We start from the raw sequence: 18,084 nt of genomic DNA on the forward strand, positions 1-18,084 counted from the left end.
TGGGCTCTATGGAGGCCAGCAGGACCGCTTCATACCCGGGCCTCATTCTTGAGGCTTATAGGGTGAGCAGGACCCCACAGCCACCCTGCATCCAGTCCTGTACCCCCCTCGATGGCTTTGTGAGGCGGCTCAGGACCCTTAACCCACACCAAGCCTCCCACTCTCCCCTCAGGAAGCGCCCCCCGGGCATCGTATCCCTTCTTGAGCCTCAGGACGGGGGTCAGCAGCGCCACTAACCTCGCCATGAGGCCTCCCCACCGCCCCTTGCGCCTTACGGAGGTGAGGGGGCCGCGGCACCGCAGGGCCCCGTGCCCCGGGGAAGGCAGCGGGCCCAGTACCCCTGTCCTGAGGAGACAGCGGGGACCACCGCTCCCCCCAAGCCTCCGGATGTGGCGTCAGACGCACGCAGCGCCCTGAGGGCGGGAAAGGGAGGAGCATCCATCGTTGCTATGGCGACGGCCGTGTGGGATGAAGCCGCGACTTGCCCGCCATGGCGGCGGTGGGGAGGGAGCTGCAACTTCCCATCAGTGCAGACCTCCACTCAAATAGAGTAATTAAAGGAAAAGAATACACACACACACACACACACACACGTAATTTACCAAAAGAACCAGACCAGGCACATGGGAATTTGAGAAAAGCATAATCTGCTTTGTTTTTTTTATTTTTTTTTTATTTAAATAAGGAGAATTCTTTCATATGGAAAGAGCTAATACAATCACATATTTGAAAGGAGAAACAATAGGTACTGAAACGAGGAGAAAAGGGGCGATAAAGAGTGTGCCGCAACTGGCCTGGTGATGCCATGATTCGAGTTCCGGTCCAAGGAAAAGTTCCCAAAAAATATATAAACAGGTTGCACGTTACACAATTATCCATCGTCTGCCCTTTCAAATATCTGGTCTACATGAATAGACAAAGAGAGGAAAGGCCAAAAAAAAAAATGTCCTATACAGGTCATGAGGTTAAAAGCTTTAAGGAGTACAATATCCCCTTGAAAAAACAACGATTTACAGAGAACCAGAGGGATTCCAGCTAAGGACAACGCCTCGAGACATGCTAAGGGGGAGCGCCTCACTGCTGCTAGTCCCTAAGGAAGGGGCTGGGTTGTGGCTGCAGACATCCCGAGGAGCCGCGGCCAGGCACTTGGCCCAGTGGGATGGCTGTGCCCATGAAGAATACCTGGTGGTCTCTGGGTTAAAATAAAGAACTAAGTAGTTGGATTGCTGCTGTTTCTTGTCAGCAGTTCCACTGCTTGGGGAAAACGCACCTTTTCTGTCGATGGACCACAACTAAGTGTATCCTGATGCCTGCTGTAAATTCTCATTCACAAATGCATCTTTCTGACAAGGAAAACTGGGCTGCTGTACATCAAAAATAACCCATGCTACAAGGGATTAACCTGTGCTGAACCAGCCAGAAGCAAAACAGAAGGTTAAAACGCAACAGAATGAGATCTTGGCATGCAGTGGTGCTTGGAAGTGAAGAGCAGCCTGCCAAAAGGTGAGCAAAAACGCTAGGCTTGGGGTTTTTAATATATACCTATAAATACACAGGAATCACAGGGCAGCTTGCAGCTTTGCAGCATTCTTGCAAGATTGTTAAATGGAGTGCCTCTGCATGAACGCAAACACGCACGGGAGTCCAATGGGCTGCAAACACATTCAGAGTCACTGACAACTGCACAGTGGCACAGGGCAGAGCCAGGATGGAAGATCAACAAGCATACCTGTTTCACTGGTGACTGTGCTGCTTCCACTTATTTAAAAATATACAAAGTGTTTTTTTTTTTTTCTTTTTTACTTCCTTTTTGCCTTGATTTTTTAGTATATTTTTGTCTAAATTAAGAGCTAAAAGCAGGCTGAATTGGAGAGGAAAGCAGCACTGAATGCAGCTGCTAGGCCATGAATCACTGTGTATGAAAACCAATTACACACGTGCTTCAGACCTTCAGCTGAACAAAAAGCACCAAAGTCAGCCTCTGAATATTTCTGCTTCACCCACTGCTGCTGGAAGTATGGATTCCACCTCTCCCTCCCACTGCACCTTTCCTAGCAGAAGGAGCCTGCAATTTGGTAGCTGATTTCCAGTCAAAGCAAAAGCAACTCACACAAAGGAATAAATCACCAAAGCCCAACCCTTCAGCAATGGAGATGGCAAGCAAAGTATCCCCTTAGAAACCATATCCACGCTCTATGCATCTCCATTCTTCTCTTCCCCAAGGTGAATTCCTATCAGCATACCAGCACCCTTGGCATTTCTGCATCTCAAGGATCAGAGGCTTTCCTTTTGACTCAAGAGCACCACAAACTGCACTAACCTTGGACTAGCTTTAAACAAACAAACAAATCTATGCCAGAAAGGAAGGATATTGCACTGTAGAAATCTGGGCTCTGAAACTGCTTTCCATCACACAAAACTCCCATTAAGTGAAAGAGAGTCTTGCCAACTGCAGCTGACAGTCATGCAATGGTGAGGAATGGAATGAAGCTCACATGCATTTCTTGGCCTTTCCTGCACAGAATAATTCAGACATAATATATAAATAGAGCAGTGAAACAATTACTTTTTCACCTAGACCTACAACATCAAATACGTATAAATAAATTCTAGTGTTTTATTCTGTTGGGGGAAGGAATGGAGGAGTCAAAAGAGAAAGAAGGGTGATCTTTTTCAACAGGAAGTATTGTAGTTCTGATGGCATTTACACCCGAGGGACTGCAAGAACTTGTATCTAGCAATAACCCAGTTTCTCCAACACATTTGACCATTTTAAAGTCATATAGGTGAGAGGAAAGAGGTTAGTGTCTTTATAAAGCTTACATAGTGTGTCTAGGGTAGGAAAGAGATGTGAAGGGGGGGCTTGGATAAGTCTCTTTATCCATTACAGTTAGATTCTGAGCTGATATTAACTAGGGCCAGCTGGGCAGAAGGATAATAATGAAAAAAAAAGAAAACCCAGACAATCCTGTTGTTCATAAATTCCAAGGAAGAAAATAGGAGGGTGGGATGTCCTACTGGTGGAGCAATCTTTGGAAAACACTGGGAGCAGGACGAGCAGGTGAGGATGCAGGTCTGGGAGATGGCTGAAGGCTGGGGAAGCATTTCTCACTAAATCTCCAACCATGTACTTGGATGAGGGTACTAGAGAGATGCTGGCACACTCTGCTCTGAACTCAAAAATTCATAAAACATGAGGGGAAAAAAGGGCTTCTGTTTTCCTTAAAGTACCATCCTATCCCTTTCCCTTTGGGTTCTCTCTGCCACAGTCAATGGGGACACCTGTGGAGAGGGGACATTACTATGTCTAAGTTAGTTTAAGTTTCTAAGCTCTTTAAAGCTACTGTATAAAATACTTCTTTATACTTAGCTTAAAACTTCAAATGCATCCCTAGAAAGTTATGAAGGATCTTGCCCAAAACGGGGGGTGGGGGGGTGGGGAATAAAGCAAACAGAGAAACAAGAACACCTTTCAGATCCCTTCCCAAATACATTCTTTGTTCAAAGCATCTTCTTTGGAACCACCACCAAATGACTTGCTGCCACCCAGCAGAGGCAAACAGCACAGCCAGTTAGCAAGCTGTCATCTCCTGCAGAAATGGTTTCTTTCCCTCACTTCAGAGTGACCAGCCCACTTTACATTTTGAAAGAGCTAAACAAGACAAACCAAGGTAGCTGAAAGTAGCGAGTTTACTTAAGACTACCGTCAGCTGAAAGACTCCTTGCACTTCCAGGAACCTGGAAGTCCATTCTAAAAATCTACATACACACGCACACACACACAAATCAAACCCAAACAACCAAAGAAATAAAAGCCAACCCCTTCCCACTGGGACCTTCCTTCCATAGATCATTCAAACACTGGTGGGGAAGTGTGAGGTGACAGTAACTGTACACGCACTATAAGCAACTGCACTGATGCTTTGTTCTTCATCTGGGGAAGGACAAGTAAAAGGATGATGCCACACTGCCTTTGTAACATGCATTTCCAACACAAAAAAAGGAGGTTCCAAGTGTGCTAAAACGGCTGCCTTGCAGAGGGGCTCCCTTCACGATGTGTTTCTACATTGATTTTACAAAAGGCTGTTGAGTTAGAGGGACACAAAGCAAGACTTAGGGAAAAGGGAGAAGAGCAAAGCTTAGGAGAGCAGCCCCAAGGGATAAACACAAGATAGAACAAGTCTCAGGAAGAATTAGAGCGGCCAAGGTAGGGAGCATAAGAGAGCATCACAACTACAAAAAGTAGTCTATACAGACCCGTTGGCTCTGGCCAACTCTTCTGACGGATGTGTGGTGAGGAGATTTTACATTTCATAAATCTATGATTTACATTTTGCTGTGTGTTTGGCAGTCACTAAAAAAATCCCAAACCCACAAAACCACCAACCAACCAAATCCCCCTAAGATGCAGATGAGTTTGCAACAGAAATTTGGAGGTTTTTTCCCTTAAAACAAAAATGCCACATTTTGTTGTGCACAAGCACCCCAAAGCTACAATTAACATGGTGCAAGTTTCAATATTAATGCACTGATCTACTATATACCTTTAGTACACATTTACTTTTAATGCAAGCACTGCTTCTAGCTTAAAACAAAGATACTGAAAAATTAATGAATGCCGTAACTGTCCTGTATTTTTAAAATCAAATAACCTGAAAGGGTAAATCATCTGGGGAAATATACCCAAACAAACTCAATTTAGAAGAGTCATGATTCTCAACATAGCACAGAACCATATATAAAACAAAGCAGAGTTTTGTCAGAACATAATTTCAGCGGGAGGGAATTCTTTTTGGAGAGGAATGAGGAAAACAGAAAGAAGGGGTGGGGAAAATGAGAGAACATATAAAAGTTCTGCTATAAACAAAGATATAGCATTTCTGTAAAAACCTCAGCTGCCTTTAAAATGAAAAACCTCAAACTGACCCCTCTCCCCCAGTCGCCACTCTGCTGAGACAGAAGTAGGGAAGGAGAAGGATTGGATTTGCCAAGTGGGCGATCACAGCTACCTGTGGATGGGGCATGGGGAGGGCAGGGGGGGGGAATAAAAATAAAAAACAAATGGCTTGAGCCACTTAAAAGTCACAAGGTTGGTTTTAAAGCAAGCAGGTCAATGTCATATCCACTGTTTCAAACTGCTTTGTTGGGAGACAGGCTTGGATGATGTTGCTGTAGTCAGTCAATGTGGGGCAGGGAGTAGATCTAGCAATTTTCAGGAGATCCAGTGGGGTCCAGTCTAAGCTGCAGGGCCTCTCAGGCAGCAGGACCAGGCGGGCATCAGAGGTGCTCCTAGGCCTTGCTTTCCTCCACTTTGACTGCCTGAGGTTTGATCGCTCCTGTGCGCACTGGCTTCATCTGGTTTGTGGAGGCTGTTTCTTGCAGCTTTACTGCTCCCAAGTTGGCTTTATTCTCATCCACCCGCTGCTTTGCCTTTTGACATACAACAACAAAGCATTAGCTAGCACAGGCACTTCTAGGCAGATATAAAAACCAAATTGTGACCATCATTCATGCAAGACATCGAATTTGTTCCAAAATCCAGGTATTTCTTCTCTTCCGGCACACTCTGCTGTCCTAAAACACCTCACATAAGGATCCTGAAGCGTCTCACATGTCTTGCAATACAAATAACCCACAAAAACTCAACAACAAACACCACAGACGCTGTAAAACAGGTAATCTCTTCTAATCTCCCCTGACTTTCAAATCACGCAAGCATTACTCTCAGACTCATTATAACACCTACCCACTCACTCTCCCTTCAGGCAAAGTAAGAGCTCCTAAATTACACCAGCTTTTCTGACACTCTTAAAAGTCCAAGGCATGACAGTGTATAAGAGCAGACACTGTTGGATCAAAGTACTAATGTACGCTACCTGCTGTACATAGTGTCCTTGCACAGAGCCCATACTAACTGCTGGTCCAGATGGCTTCCCACTTGGGCTGGCAGAGCTAGGCCTGGAAATCGAAGAGTCAACAATATTCATGGAGTAAATTCTACAACGGAATGAGAACCTTATTCATGTGTGAAAGAAAAAACAGACAGCAGAAAGCAGCAATTGACAGGGAATGAGTCTGTGCTGTGCGCAACAGCGAGCTCCCCAGCCCAAAAGACAACACATGGATTGGTTAGGAGAAAAAAGGCTCAATGACTTGAAGGTCTGGTATGTCTAGACATGAGCACCACTCATCTTGAGAGCACCATGCTGGAAATTAAAATGCCTACTCAATGAGCCTCCAATTTTCCACCTTAACAAGGAACACACAAAAGCACACACCAGTTCTAAGTTGTCTTTAAGACTCAGTTAACAAGTAACTTCATGCACATCCCCCACAGGCATAAAGGGCCAAGACAGATACACACTGGTCCACACTCAAAACTGAAAGCCATGATCATGCATTTTGATACACGTATTTGGACTATAGCGAGCACATTCTACATGTGAAAACCCAAGTGTATCCTGTAAAGGGATTATGCATGCACCATGTCACTGAATGGGGAACACTACTTCTTCCCCATTCAGACTAGAGAGAGTTTAAGTTCCATAGACATGTTACCTGTACGTATGTGGTGATGGTACAGACCCTCCAGAGGACATACTCTGTTTACCATCAGAGAAATGAAACCCTTTCATTTCCATTTGGGAGGACTACAAAGGAAAATGAGCAAGAGTATCATCTTTGCATCACTTACGACTTCAGATAAACACTTAAGGCAAATCTTTGCCCTTCTACCCATTGTGCCCCTTAAAAGAAGAAACATTTTTCATGTGAAGAGAGTGAGGCTTGTAAGTGACATAATCTGGTTTATTAAGGCAACAAGCCAGCAGCACAAGAAAACACAAGACCTGGAATTTAACTGCTGTGCTTTCTCTCCCCTATAATAGACAAACTTATGATACAAATCCATCAAAGCAGACATGACATGAATATACCTACTCAAATGGACAAGCTTCACAACAGTGTGAAATATCTGGGCAGTATTCCAACTGTGTCTGGAGCTCACCACCCCTCAAGCACTCTGGGGAAACCTGTGTAAACATGTAATAAAACTGGAGACTCCAAACTGGATCAAAGCAGGATGTGGCTCCCTGGAAACAGAATGATGACCAGCAGCAAAACCTGACAAACTGCTGGCCTGTGCTTTGGAGATGAGGGCAAAAGGGTTCCTTCATTTGAACACCAATCCTTGGCTTTGTTATTTAAGGATCCCAAACAAGCCAGTCTCCCCTTTAACAACCAATATCAAGGAGTGAGACTTCAATGCAGGAAGGGTTAACCAATGCCAAGGTGAGCACGCAGGAGTTAATCCTTACCTCCCTGCTGGTAGCAAGAACAGAAGGCTGGGATCCAGGAGGGAGGATTCTTCGGGGAGCTCCTACAGGCAGGTTTTGCCCCTGAGGAAGCTGGATGGACTGTGGTAGAATCAGGGGCTGCTGGCCAGAGCCATAGCGGGGCAGAGGAAGCTGAGAGCCAGGCACAGGCATCGTTAGCTGAGTGATAAGGACATGTAGTTAACTTCATGGTGTTAACAGGCTGGTGTTTGAGACTCTGTCTCCCAATACCCTGAACACACAGCATTGCTAAAAGGAAACTCACAAACCGTGCAGTCTGGCACAGAATAAATGCAAATCAACGTAACAGAGGGACTTCCACACTGAAATGCATGTTCTGGCAGGGCTGCCAACACCCTATCAGCTGGGCTTTTAACACGGCACTGGTTTAACAGAACTGCTCAGACACAGGGCTTTCCTCCTTGCCTAGAGCCTTCTCCCAGTTTTTCAGTCTTCCTCATGGTCGCTGCATGGGGTTATTTTCTCTTGGTATGATGGCAGCATCAGACACTTCAGCTTTCAGTGTTTTGTTTGCAGTTTTGATGCCCAGACCAGGAAGTCTGCTACACTTTCATGCCAAAGCATTTCAAGGACTGAACCTCTAGAGAAAGTGACAGCAACCTCAGCTCTGTGTTCTGCACTGACCTTCAAACTGGTGATGGTAATAATTAAGAGAAATCCTAAAATATACAGCTCAGGGCTCCTGTTCCCTCTTATTCATCTGGCAGTCCTCACAAATGCTGGAATTGGGAGGTTCTATGACAACACTTTGTAATAAATAAATAAACCAACTAATAAATAATCTAAGGCTGGCAAGAGACCAAGCTGCTAGTTTATGATGGATAAAGCATTTCTTCAGATATTTAGTTTGCCAGTATTCTCTTCATTTTCCTCAGCTAAATTACTTTCAGGATTAATTCTACGTCAGTTACAACATAAAAATCCCTCTTTAAACAGAACAAATAAACCTTAACACGTTGCACAAAATAAATGAGTTTAATAAAAGTATCAAACTTCTCCAGAGAATCAAACATGTGTCCACAAGTACAGCTATGCTCACAGGAGGATTCAATGTCTTTATCTGAACCACGCTTTACAAAAGCTTTCTCACACAGTGAAATTCTTGTTAAGATGCTGCCAAACAGATCAGCAGAAGTTGTAAATAAGACCTGGATAAGAAATGAATTGAGAAGATAGATGAGCATTTAATAAAAGGTTTTAGTTACCCTGGAAGCAGAGTTAAATCTGGAGGCGGTTGGGATTTGGCTCTCAGAAGGAGGTACTTTTAGTACAACCACTGCTTTATGGCTTCCTACGCATGAAGCACTGCAAGGTTTGATCTGCATTAAATGTCTATATTGAGGGCGAGGACTTCAGAGTTAGAAAATGACATCTCAGCAGGGATAGACAATTAGCAAGCATCTCATTAAATAAGGTGCTGCATGTTTGAAACAATGGCTCACAGAACAAAGTCTCTCGGGGAAACCTTTTGCCTCTTTACAAAGAGCTTAGTTCACACAAACACATAACGCAGCACAAATAGCAGGTTCAACCCAGCCTCAGAAACAAGTGGCTGTGAAAAAGCCTGTACACAGGGAGTGGCTCATGAGCCCTGCTCCTAACCTGCGTAAGCTGAGAGTCCATCATCTGGGAGGCTCCCATGCCAGCCGCCTGGTTTATCTGGCCTTCATAAACCAGTGTCTGGCTTCCATTCATGGGCTGGTAGGGGGACCCAGACTGGGTTTTCACCACCTCTAAGGGCTGCATGCCTGGGAAGGCGGAATATGGAGGCTTCAGAGCTGTGCCTCCTGTCAGGACCATGGTGCTGGGTTGAGACAGACTGGGGTGCATATACACCTGAGACCTGGAGAAGAAAAACAGGCTCAAGTCATTACATAGAAAACCTTTGGAGACTGTACGCACACACCTCCTGCCAAACTGTATCTGGCCTGCAATCAGTTCTCAGATTCTCCTGAGCTGACAGCTTAGAAATAAGCTGTGATGCCACCTTCCATTTTAGTAACAGGGTGGTTTCTCTTTTTTTACTTCCACTTTTAAGCCCTTACAACCACATCCTCTTGCTGCAGAAATATTCAACAGAATGACAAAGTTTATGTTTTGATATCCTGCACAATAAGCTCTGGATTAGTAGTTATGGAAAGTCTACAGCAGTTTTACAAAGCAGGAAAGAATCAGAAGTTAAAAGATTCAAAGCAATTGCTCTAGCAATTTTTAGTCCAAAGTGCAGGCATTTATTCTGTTCTTGTCAGTTCGTACCTAATAAGGAGAGTAATTTAATTTCATTATCCTGGTACTCAGATCTGATTAAACCCTGTGTCTTGTAAACTAAATACAGTAAGCTGTAAGCTCTGTGTTCCTCACTAGGTAAGCCTGTTTGCTAGCCCACAAATCTCCTCTTTCTGCATCTTTCCCAAGATTTGCCTCCCGCTTTAAAAGGGTAGACAGTACAACTGAGTAACTTTCCAAGGACAGTCTTTCCCAGTGTCCTGCAAAGCAACATATGACCCAGTACTCTTGCTCTCCACCCCAGTAGTGTTACTAGGAGCACATCAACAAAGGGGGAAGAGAAGATGAGCGTAGAGTATCTGATAAATGTGCACCGCCATCAGGAACGGAAGAAATCAAATCATGAGGAAATAAAAACTGGAAGCAGTTACCTGAAGGGCTGAATGGAACTGTACATCTCCTGGGACTGGGAAACAGGCAGACCACCCCTCAGGCCGAGCTGAGCTTGGGCCTGTAAGGATGTGTGGAGGGAAATGGGAATCTGTTGAGCAGCAGCAGCCTGCAGAAGAGATTAAGATGATTGAGAGGTACAAGAGGAGACAGAAACTCTCCCAGGCTGTTAAAAAAAGTCCATCAGTTTCCTCCATGAATCAATCTGCCATGACACTGCACCTTTACCCAGCTCCTGCATCATTCCACAGAACAGCAGCACACTGGCAGGAACACCCAAGAGGGAAGACTGATGCCTGCAAGAGGTATTTGATGGACACATAAGGGGACCAACGTGCTTCACACACAGAACAGGCACTGACAATCCCAGTTTTCATTTACTAAGGCTAGTGAAATTGCTCATCAGTATTGACTTGCTATGGAATTTACTTCACACAGGCACCTCAGCATCTGCTTCAGTTAAACCCAACCAAAAGGCACTGGTACAAAAGGGGAAAACCCCTCAATTCCTTCCCTTCAGTGTCATTAACCTGTGACATCCACTGGGAAGCAGCATCCAAGGAATATTAAAGGAGCCACGTCCAAGCTCTTCTGGGCTATCACAGATAAATGACTCCTAGTTTCTTCAATGCCACCCTGCAAACTCCTTGAGAAACCACTACCTGGTTGTTATTTCTGCCTCACCTGTTGGTAGCTTTGCTGCTGAGGTATCGTCTGAGGGACCAGGCGGGGCTGACTTGCAAACACATGGCCATCCAGATACAGGGGTGGAATATGGTTACCTAAACATGAGAAGGCTGGGTGTAAATTCCAGGTACAGATACAGACACAGTGCACTGCAGAGACTTGCACGTCGAGATTATTTCCTACCCCTCAGCAACCAGCTCAGCAAGTCAACACAAACATAGTGCCCTTTCAGAAGAGCCTATAAAGCTCATAAATCCACATACCAAAGCCAGCAGCCGCTTACAGTAGTTCTCTTGCTGTGAATTAATCATACCTTTCTGTAAAAGGCTAAATGTAAACCCAGGTTTCCCACCTCTACAAAAGAGTCAGAAACAGTAACAGTCCAGGAATTGGTGAACTGTACTCCAAACTCTTCCTAAATGCTGGAAACCTGCTCTGCAATCATCTCATCTTTGCAGCTACAAGGCACAGAAAGAGCAAATATGGTGCTGAGACCTTCATACAAGAGATCTAAAAGCCATATTCACCCCAAAGGTGGCACCGGTTAGAAAGGGCTGTGCCACTCTTGTGGCTCTGTATGGATCTGAATCACGGGATTTACAAGTAAAATTAGGGTGAGTGGGGAAAGAAACCACCTGACTTGGAACAACCTGTTTTCCAAGTGGAAGCTAGTATGAGACTCACTACAGTGGTCCACTCGCTATCACTTCTGTCCAGCATATTCCCCTCTATTCCTGAACAGAGGAATGAAAAGGACAGCACATGCACGAGAGGTCCATTGGGACCCAGAAGTCAGAGAAACAAAGTACATTTCCTTTTTCCAGATGCTCTCCCTAATTACACATAGTATGTAACACAACTGAGCCTAAGCTTTGCTTCTAACTCAAAGGCAGCAACACCTTCCCACCTCCCAGAGCTCTGCAAACTATAAACAAGTTGTTATTACGTACAAAGAGCAGAAGGGGCTCAGAACCGCTGCCTTAAAGAGCAAAATGAGCAGAGGAATGAATGGTTGACATTGGGACTGCTGAAATCTTTCAGCCACACGTTTATTCACTTCCCTCCTGTTCTATTGAACACACAGTGAAGGGTAAGCTAGACCCTGAGACATCAGACTTGCTCCTACACAGGGAATGTCATCCTTGTGCTAAATGTACCCAGTTACACTCAAGTGACATTCTTTGAAGTGGGGAGACTTCTTTCTTTCTGTCTTGACTGAATTGTTGTTAAGAATCTATTAAATACCAGCCAGCAAGTTAACTTCATACATAAGCTCTTCTTACCATGCTCTCAATCTACTAGAATCAGACAATTCCTAGATACCAACCAGACAATGCAAATACTGCTGCCACAGTTTGCAGGTACCTGGAATAGATGCAGAAGGTGCTACAGATGCCACAGGCATAGGAGGCATGGAAACTCCACCAAAAGAGCTGTAGCTGACACCGTTGGAAGCTCCAACACTGGAAGGAGGCTGGATGCCTGAGCCTGCGCCTCCCGGGGAGTTCTGTTCTGGTAAACTAGGAGAGTTTTCCCAGGCTTTACGAGCAGATTCCATCTACGGAAACAAAGGACAATAACTACAGACAGTTCAAATGGGGAGGACAATACTGAAGCCATGAGTTCCTCATCTGTGACCTGTTAGGTCAAATTTAGTCTAGTCATAGTGGAAAGCTGGCAGGTCTCAGGTCATGGGGCTTTACACCAATTTCCAATGGGCAGGCATCCTTCACAAACACTCAACCCCTACTGGGTATCTGCTGAGCTTTTTGCGTTTAGAGTGGTGTTTCTTGTCTTTTGTAGGTTTTTTTGTTGATGCTGTTTGTGTTTGGGGGTTTTTGGGATGGGGTGGTTTGTTTTGTTTGGGTTTTGGGTTGGTTTCTTCCCTTTTTAAACTATCAGGCACCTAGGATTCCTGACCAGCCATCTTCCCCAGCTACTGAAATAGCAGGAAAGCTCTGCTACACTACTCTGTTGCACTCTGTTGCCACTACTACGAAGTGGCAAGGACTTCAGCATCCAGGACTGTTGAAACACATGCCCTTCCACCCAAGCTGAAGAGCATACGCACACTTTTTACAGGAGCTAATTAAAGATTTAGCAGTACCTAATAAAACACTCTGGGAAAGATCTCTCCATCCTACTACATACCCTGGCCATGGAAACATGGTATCCACACCCAGGACAACCACACATGCCAGCCTGCTTACCTTAAGAGTGAGATCTGCAGTGGGGAAGGACATTGGGTTGAGGCCAATGCACCGCTGAAGGTGATGATCTCTTCGCAGAATGGGAATGGACTGTGTTAACCCTGCCTGAGGGGAGATGGGTCAATGGTGAGTACTTTATAACTCTCATGAGAAAGTCATAAGCTACCAGCTAGCAACTCTAGTAACTACACCTCAGAGGATTCAATCCTCAGTGGTACTGCAGGAGTTAAGTACCACATTCGACTGTGATCCATTTTGCTGCTGGCATAAATGAAGCTTTGGTTATGTGCAGTGACACCCTCTATGTCAAGTTACACAAGCTTCCACTTAAACATCAATTTGATTCAGTAACTCCGTTTTGCACAAGAGTTCCTCCACCTGTCCCATATCTGGAATCCACCTAAATCTTGGACAAAACCTCTTTTTGAACGAGCACTTCTGAAAAAACACCCTTTTAGACAAATCTCCAAAATCAACGAGACAACAAACTTGAAGATGCTCCCAAAGAAGCTTTGCGAGTTTCTCATATTGCCGTGCACAGCTGAGCTACAAGCTGGGCTTTCGGTGTGCTCACTCTTTCATATATAATAATGAAATACCCAGATGTCTGGAATAAGCTGGGCAACCTCCAAAAGGGCCTAACTAAAGTTACACTTCTCTGCCTTGCTGTGGCAGACAAGACCTTCTGAGGATGCTGGCAATATGGACCTAAAAACACCACTATCTGTATAATTTCCATTACCAACACTCTTGTGTCTCAGGGGAGGAAGCTGGTGACCTCAGAGATACCTCTTGCTTTACACAAGTCACAGTGATAATGGAGTTGCTCCCTGTACCCCTTTTGAGTGAGCAATGCTCCTTTTACCAAGGTACCTCGAGGGCACAGATTTCCATTACGGATTTTAGTCACGTGTGCTGCCCAAGCATTAAGTGGGAAATCAATTGCAGAGAAATACACTTGCTCTCTTTGGAGCGAGGTTTAACTAAGCAGTATCTCCAATGAATCAGTGCCAAAAGAAATACTTACATTACTGGCCAAGGCATCCTGCAATTTGGTGACAGGGTTAGTTGCAGTGCCAGAGGCAGAACCAGGTGGCAAGCTGAAATCAGAATCCTGAAAGAGCAGAACATACAAAATTCAAATCCAGGTTCAAGGGCCACCCATCTGCTTCTCATGGTTAATGACTCTAACCTGAATCACAACACTAGACACTAAAGACTGTCCTCCAGTAAGCCTTGCAGGAAGAGAACAAGACAACATTTCTCAGCACTGAGCAGCAGGCAACCCCCAGAGGCACACAAAGGCTTAGATGGCCGTAATTTTGTCCCTCACCTCTGTTACCACCCCAGCTGGTCCTTGGGACAGTATTTCCAAGTGGATATTACATGTTTGCCAAGACATCTTGAGTACCTGGTTTGTGTCAGTAATGAAATCTAAGGCAAATCTACAGCTGGAAGCTTCCGTCAAATCATCCTTCTGCCCCAAACCGCCTTTCCTATTTCAACAAGCTCAAATCACCAAGAAGATACAATTAAATTCAATCCTCACTTTAGGATTTACTCCAAATTCAATGGGTGGCACAGGAAGTACAGAATCCACGTGAATTTCTACCCCATTAACAGGGGGAATATTCCCTTCCAGCCGTTCCGTTCCCTCCGAACCCTTTCTGTTTTTCAGGGAGCGTTCGTTGCCGATTGGTCCAGGCTTGTGTTCCTTGTTCTGTCCTGAGCCTTGATCTGAGTCCTTAACAGGAAAGCAGAGAGGCTGAGACACAAAGACTGAATAAGCCAATCTCAAGCCTTAAAAATGCTATCAAGAACAACACAACCACTTCACAGGGTCTCCCACTATGAGCTCTGGCTTGGCGGCAAATCCAGATTACCTTTTTATCAGATTGCTTCTGCACTTGCTCCTTCTGGCAGTCAGGCTTTGGGTCCACCAGGCCAGCCCCATTCATCTCCTCTGGTTTGAGGGTGCCATATGGAGAACTGCGCTGAGAGGAGGTAGCGGAGGATTCCCGAGACTCCGCGCTCAAGTCAATGCCACTATCCCCCTGGCTGCCTTTAAAACCCTGCTATGCAAAGCACGAAATGTGTTAAAGCCCCAGACTCCAACCCAGCTCCACAAAGGAGGGAAAAAAAAAAACAATCCCAGAAAACAGCAAGACCAGGTCCCCTTTTCAAACCGCATTCTTAGTTAACTGCAAAGGATTTGGGCATCCCTTGGCTGCTGCTTCAGCTCTACACAACCCTGAGACAGGGTAAATCAATGCACCAAATAGACTGTGGCTTTAGAATAAGCAAGAAGTGATCCACAGAGAACCTAGGCTGAGATTGCCAAGCTCATTTCACTTGTGACCCAAACCAGATTTGAACTCTGGTCTCCAGAGGTGAAGAATTAAGGAACCTCCTCCACCCTCCCTACATTAAGGCTACAGCTACACACTGCTCACAGGCAGAGGCACACAGACATGACCTACAGGACTCCACCACACTCTGCATCCAGCTAGGAGCATAACCTTGGAAAAGCTCTACCAGATGGTTACTCTAGATTTACACCCGGCACATAACACCTCTATGTCAAGATCTGAGCAGCATCAAGCTCAAATTAGAACTGCAAAGGGACAGTTTAAAATTGCAAAAGCAGAGCTGAGAGCTGCTAAGCACAGATGGAGCAATGAGAAGCGTAAGCCACCTACGTTAACTTTACACACAAAATACCTGAATGGCACATCAGGTGCCACTTACTTACCTCAGTGGTGCTAGATTCAGTACCATTGAAGGTATTTACAGGTTTGTTCCAGGAATCACTGCCAGGAGACTGAACAGAAAGCGCTGGAAGAAAACAGAGGGCACGGTTCAGCTGCTTGTAACACAACTACGAGCACACCTTGTACACTGTGCACGCTACACTATGAATGTTCCATTTCTAGACATGAGATATTTTCACCACCTCAGAAAGCCACTGTTGCCTGACCAGCTGAGACTTGAAGGAGCACAAAGAATACAGGGCATGGAGAGCAAAGAGATTTCTTAGGGAACATGGAAACAGTAGAGGAAGAAAGTGCAGAGACAGAAACAAGGAAGGCAACAGCTGTTCACTGTCAGAGAATGAGAAAACAGAGGAAGACAAAATAAGAAAATGGGTGAAGCAGATCCAGCCCAACAGGCTAGAATATGCTATATAATAGGTTCTTAATGTTACATGATGACTCGAGAAATAGATTAGGAGACTGACATGGTCAACAACAGCAGGTGGATGGCTGAAGAGCACAGTATGTACAGATGCTACGCTAGATGTCTGCTAGCTCCCCTCCCACTCGTATCATTCTCTTAGGCACAGATACTCTGTCCTTCCTGTACACACCAAAGGATTACTCAGCTTTTTGAACACTTCAGAAGTACTCTATTTCCTAAACTTACCTGGGCTATTGCTCTCCCAGATCTCCGTGCCCAGGCTGTTTCCAGACACCGCTACATCACCTTGCTCCAAGCACAAGCTGTTCTGCTTCTTGGCAAACCGAGGAGGAATGCGAGACTGAAGGACACGGGCCTTAGCTGGTGCCTGAAACAGAAAAAGCACAGCCTGCAAGACCTGTTCCTGCACTGAGCTAACACAGCTTGCTCCTAGCAAGTTCAAACCATGCATTTCTAAATGCTGCAATACAAAAAGCCCACAACTCATCTAATAGAACCATACAAAGTAATTCTGACATGCATACCTCTTTCTTTTATATGGACAATGTGGCTACTGGGAGGTTCTCCCAGTATAACATGGCAGTGAAAAAAGCTGCCTTCAGCAGAATGAGATTTTTTGGGGGGAGAGGAGGCAGGGGAATGGGATACAAAGCAAAACACTTTGTGGGCCCTGCTCCTCTGACTGCAGTCCAACAACGTATCAGGTTAAGCTTTTTCTGTCCCCCACTCCTCACCTGAGCAGCCTGTTCCTTCTTCCTTCGTTCTTCTTCCAGCAAGCGACGCTGCTTCTTAGTAAGAACCTCAATGAAGCCTTCACCTGCCATAGAACCTACTTCATTCTCTTCTGCTGTGTTTGATACCCGACTATCGATGATGGTACCTGAACAAAGCACACACAGGGAAAAAACAGTGCATTTGTATACGCATATAAAGCTTTATAACTGTAGTAATAAAGAGTGCATTTCAAATAGAATCCATGCTACAGGTACACAAGTTCAGCCAGCAGCACTGCAGAGCTCACACTCAAACTCCCCACTCTGGAAGCTCTTTTCATTTCCTTCGCACTACATTAGGTATTTTGGGCTTGCAATTTAACATCTTGGATAGAAATATGGAAATATTCTTCCTAGCACCTGCTTTTCTATCAAATAAACATTAAAGAGACTGTCAGATCAGGCTGAAAAATTTGGGTTTAAAATTTAAAGCCATCTTTTGTCTTCCATGCTTTCCCTATTTAGATACACTGGAATTTTCTTGTTAGTGTAAATAAATGGAAAAAAAAAATCTAACCTGATATTCAAAATTACACTGGATTGAATGAGTTTGTCTTGAAGTCAGCCATAATGTGTTATCCCTTTAAAGAAACAACCAGTAGAGACACTCACTTCCATAACTCAGTTCGAACTGTGACAAGGCCTCTCCCTTCTCACTTGCTCTTTGCGCAGTGGGCTTAGGCTCCTTCTCTGTCTTTTTACATGGCCCCTCAGCACACTCTGAGTTGGCGTGAGAGGCCCTATCCAAGCCGTAAATGGAGTGGCTGCTCCCACCACTGGTGTTGCCAAGGCCCCCTCCTTCTTCTGGAGACCTACAAGGAAAGAAGGGAAAGGAATTAGATTTGTCCCTACAAGATGAGTAAATGTACCAAGAGAAAAACACATGGGCTGTATTTTCTTTACCAGTTTTCTAATCACACCTCATCCTTTCCCAGCCTTTGCCCAGCAGAAGCAGATGCTAGATTCTGAGCACGCAGCCCATTACAAAGATGTTACTGGAGACGTGGGATGGAAGCAGAATACCTGTAGTCATGAGTCAAACTTGCTGTCCTCACAACAAAGCTAAATACCCTCACTTGTCTCTATGAGGAGGGCTCTGTGCTTCTGTAGTCTTCCACCCTCCTATGACACTGCTCTAACAGCTCCCCTTTGCAATTAACGCGCCCCTCTTGGTAAGGATCAATG

At 45.0% G+C, this 18,084-nt stretch overlaps 1 protein-coding gene across 19 annotated transcripts in view; it reads right to left on the reverse strand.

Moving 5' to 3' along the window:
- Positions 1 to 546: 546 nt before the first annotated feature.
- PRRC2B (proline rich coiled-coil 2B) overlaps positions 547 to 18,084 on the reverse strand; it is a 47,827-nt gene continuing 30,289 nt past the window's right edge. For 4 of the 19 annotated variants that reach the window (XM_080630430.1, XM_080630438.1, XM_080630437.1 and 1 more), the window contains 16 exons: positions 17,512 to 17,711; positions 16,861 to 17,006; positions 16,352 to 16,493; positions 15,681 to 15,763; positions 14,812 to 15,003; positions 14,478 to 14,693; positions 13,956 to 14,042; positions 12,929 to 13,033; positions 12,084 to 12,276; positions 10,716 to 10,813; positions 10,013 to 10,140; positions 8,958 to 9,198; positions 7,317 to 7,493; positions 6,559 to 6,650; positions 5,877 to 5,997; positions 547 to 5,430 (listed from right to left, as the gene is read on the reverse strand). In XM_080630430.1, coding sequence (XP_080486556.1) covers positions 5,290 to 5,430; positions 5,877 to 5,997; positions 6,559 to 6,650; positions 7,317 to 7,493; positions 8,958 to 9,198; positions 10,013 to 10,140; positions 10,716 to 10,813; positions 12,084 to 12,276; positions 12,929 to 13,033; positions 13,956 to 14,042; positions 14,478 to 14,693; positions 14,812 to 15,003; positions 15,681 to 15,763; positions 16,352 to 16,493; positions 16,861 to 17,006; positions 17,512 to 17,711 — 2,362 coding nt within the window. In that variant the 3' untranslated portion in view covers positions 547 to 5,289. Of the gene's footprint in view, positions 5,431 to 5,876; positions 5,998 to 6,558; positions 6,651 to 6,935; positions 7,092 to 7,316; positions 7,494 to 8,957; positions 9,199 to 10,012; positions 10,141 to 10,715; positions 10,814 to 12,083; positions 12,299 to 12,928; positions 13,034 to 13,955; positions 14,043 to 14,477; positions 14,694 to 14,811; positions 15,004 to 15,680; positions 15,764 to 16,351; positions 16,494 to 16,860; positions 17,007 to 17,511; positions 17,712 to 18,084 lie in introns of those variants that run through there. The other 15 variants (XM_080630441.1, XM_080630436.1, XM_080630439.1 and 12 more) reach the window with 15 other exon arrangements.

Source organism: Psittacula echo, assembly GCF_963264785.1.
Source record: "Psittacula echo genome assembly, chromosome: 16".
Taxonomy (NCBI): domain Eukaryota; kingdom Metazoa; phylum Chordata; class Aves; order Psittaciformes; family Psittacidae; genus Psittacula; species Psittacula echo.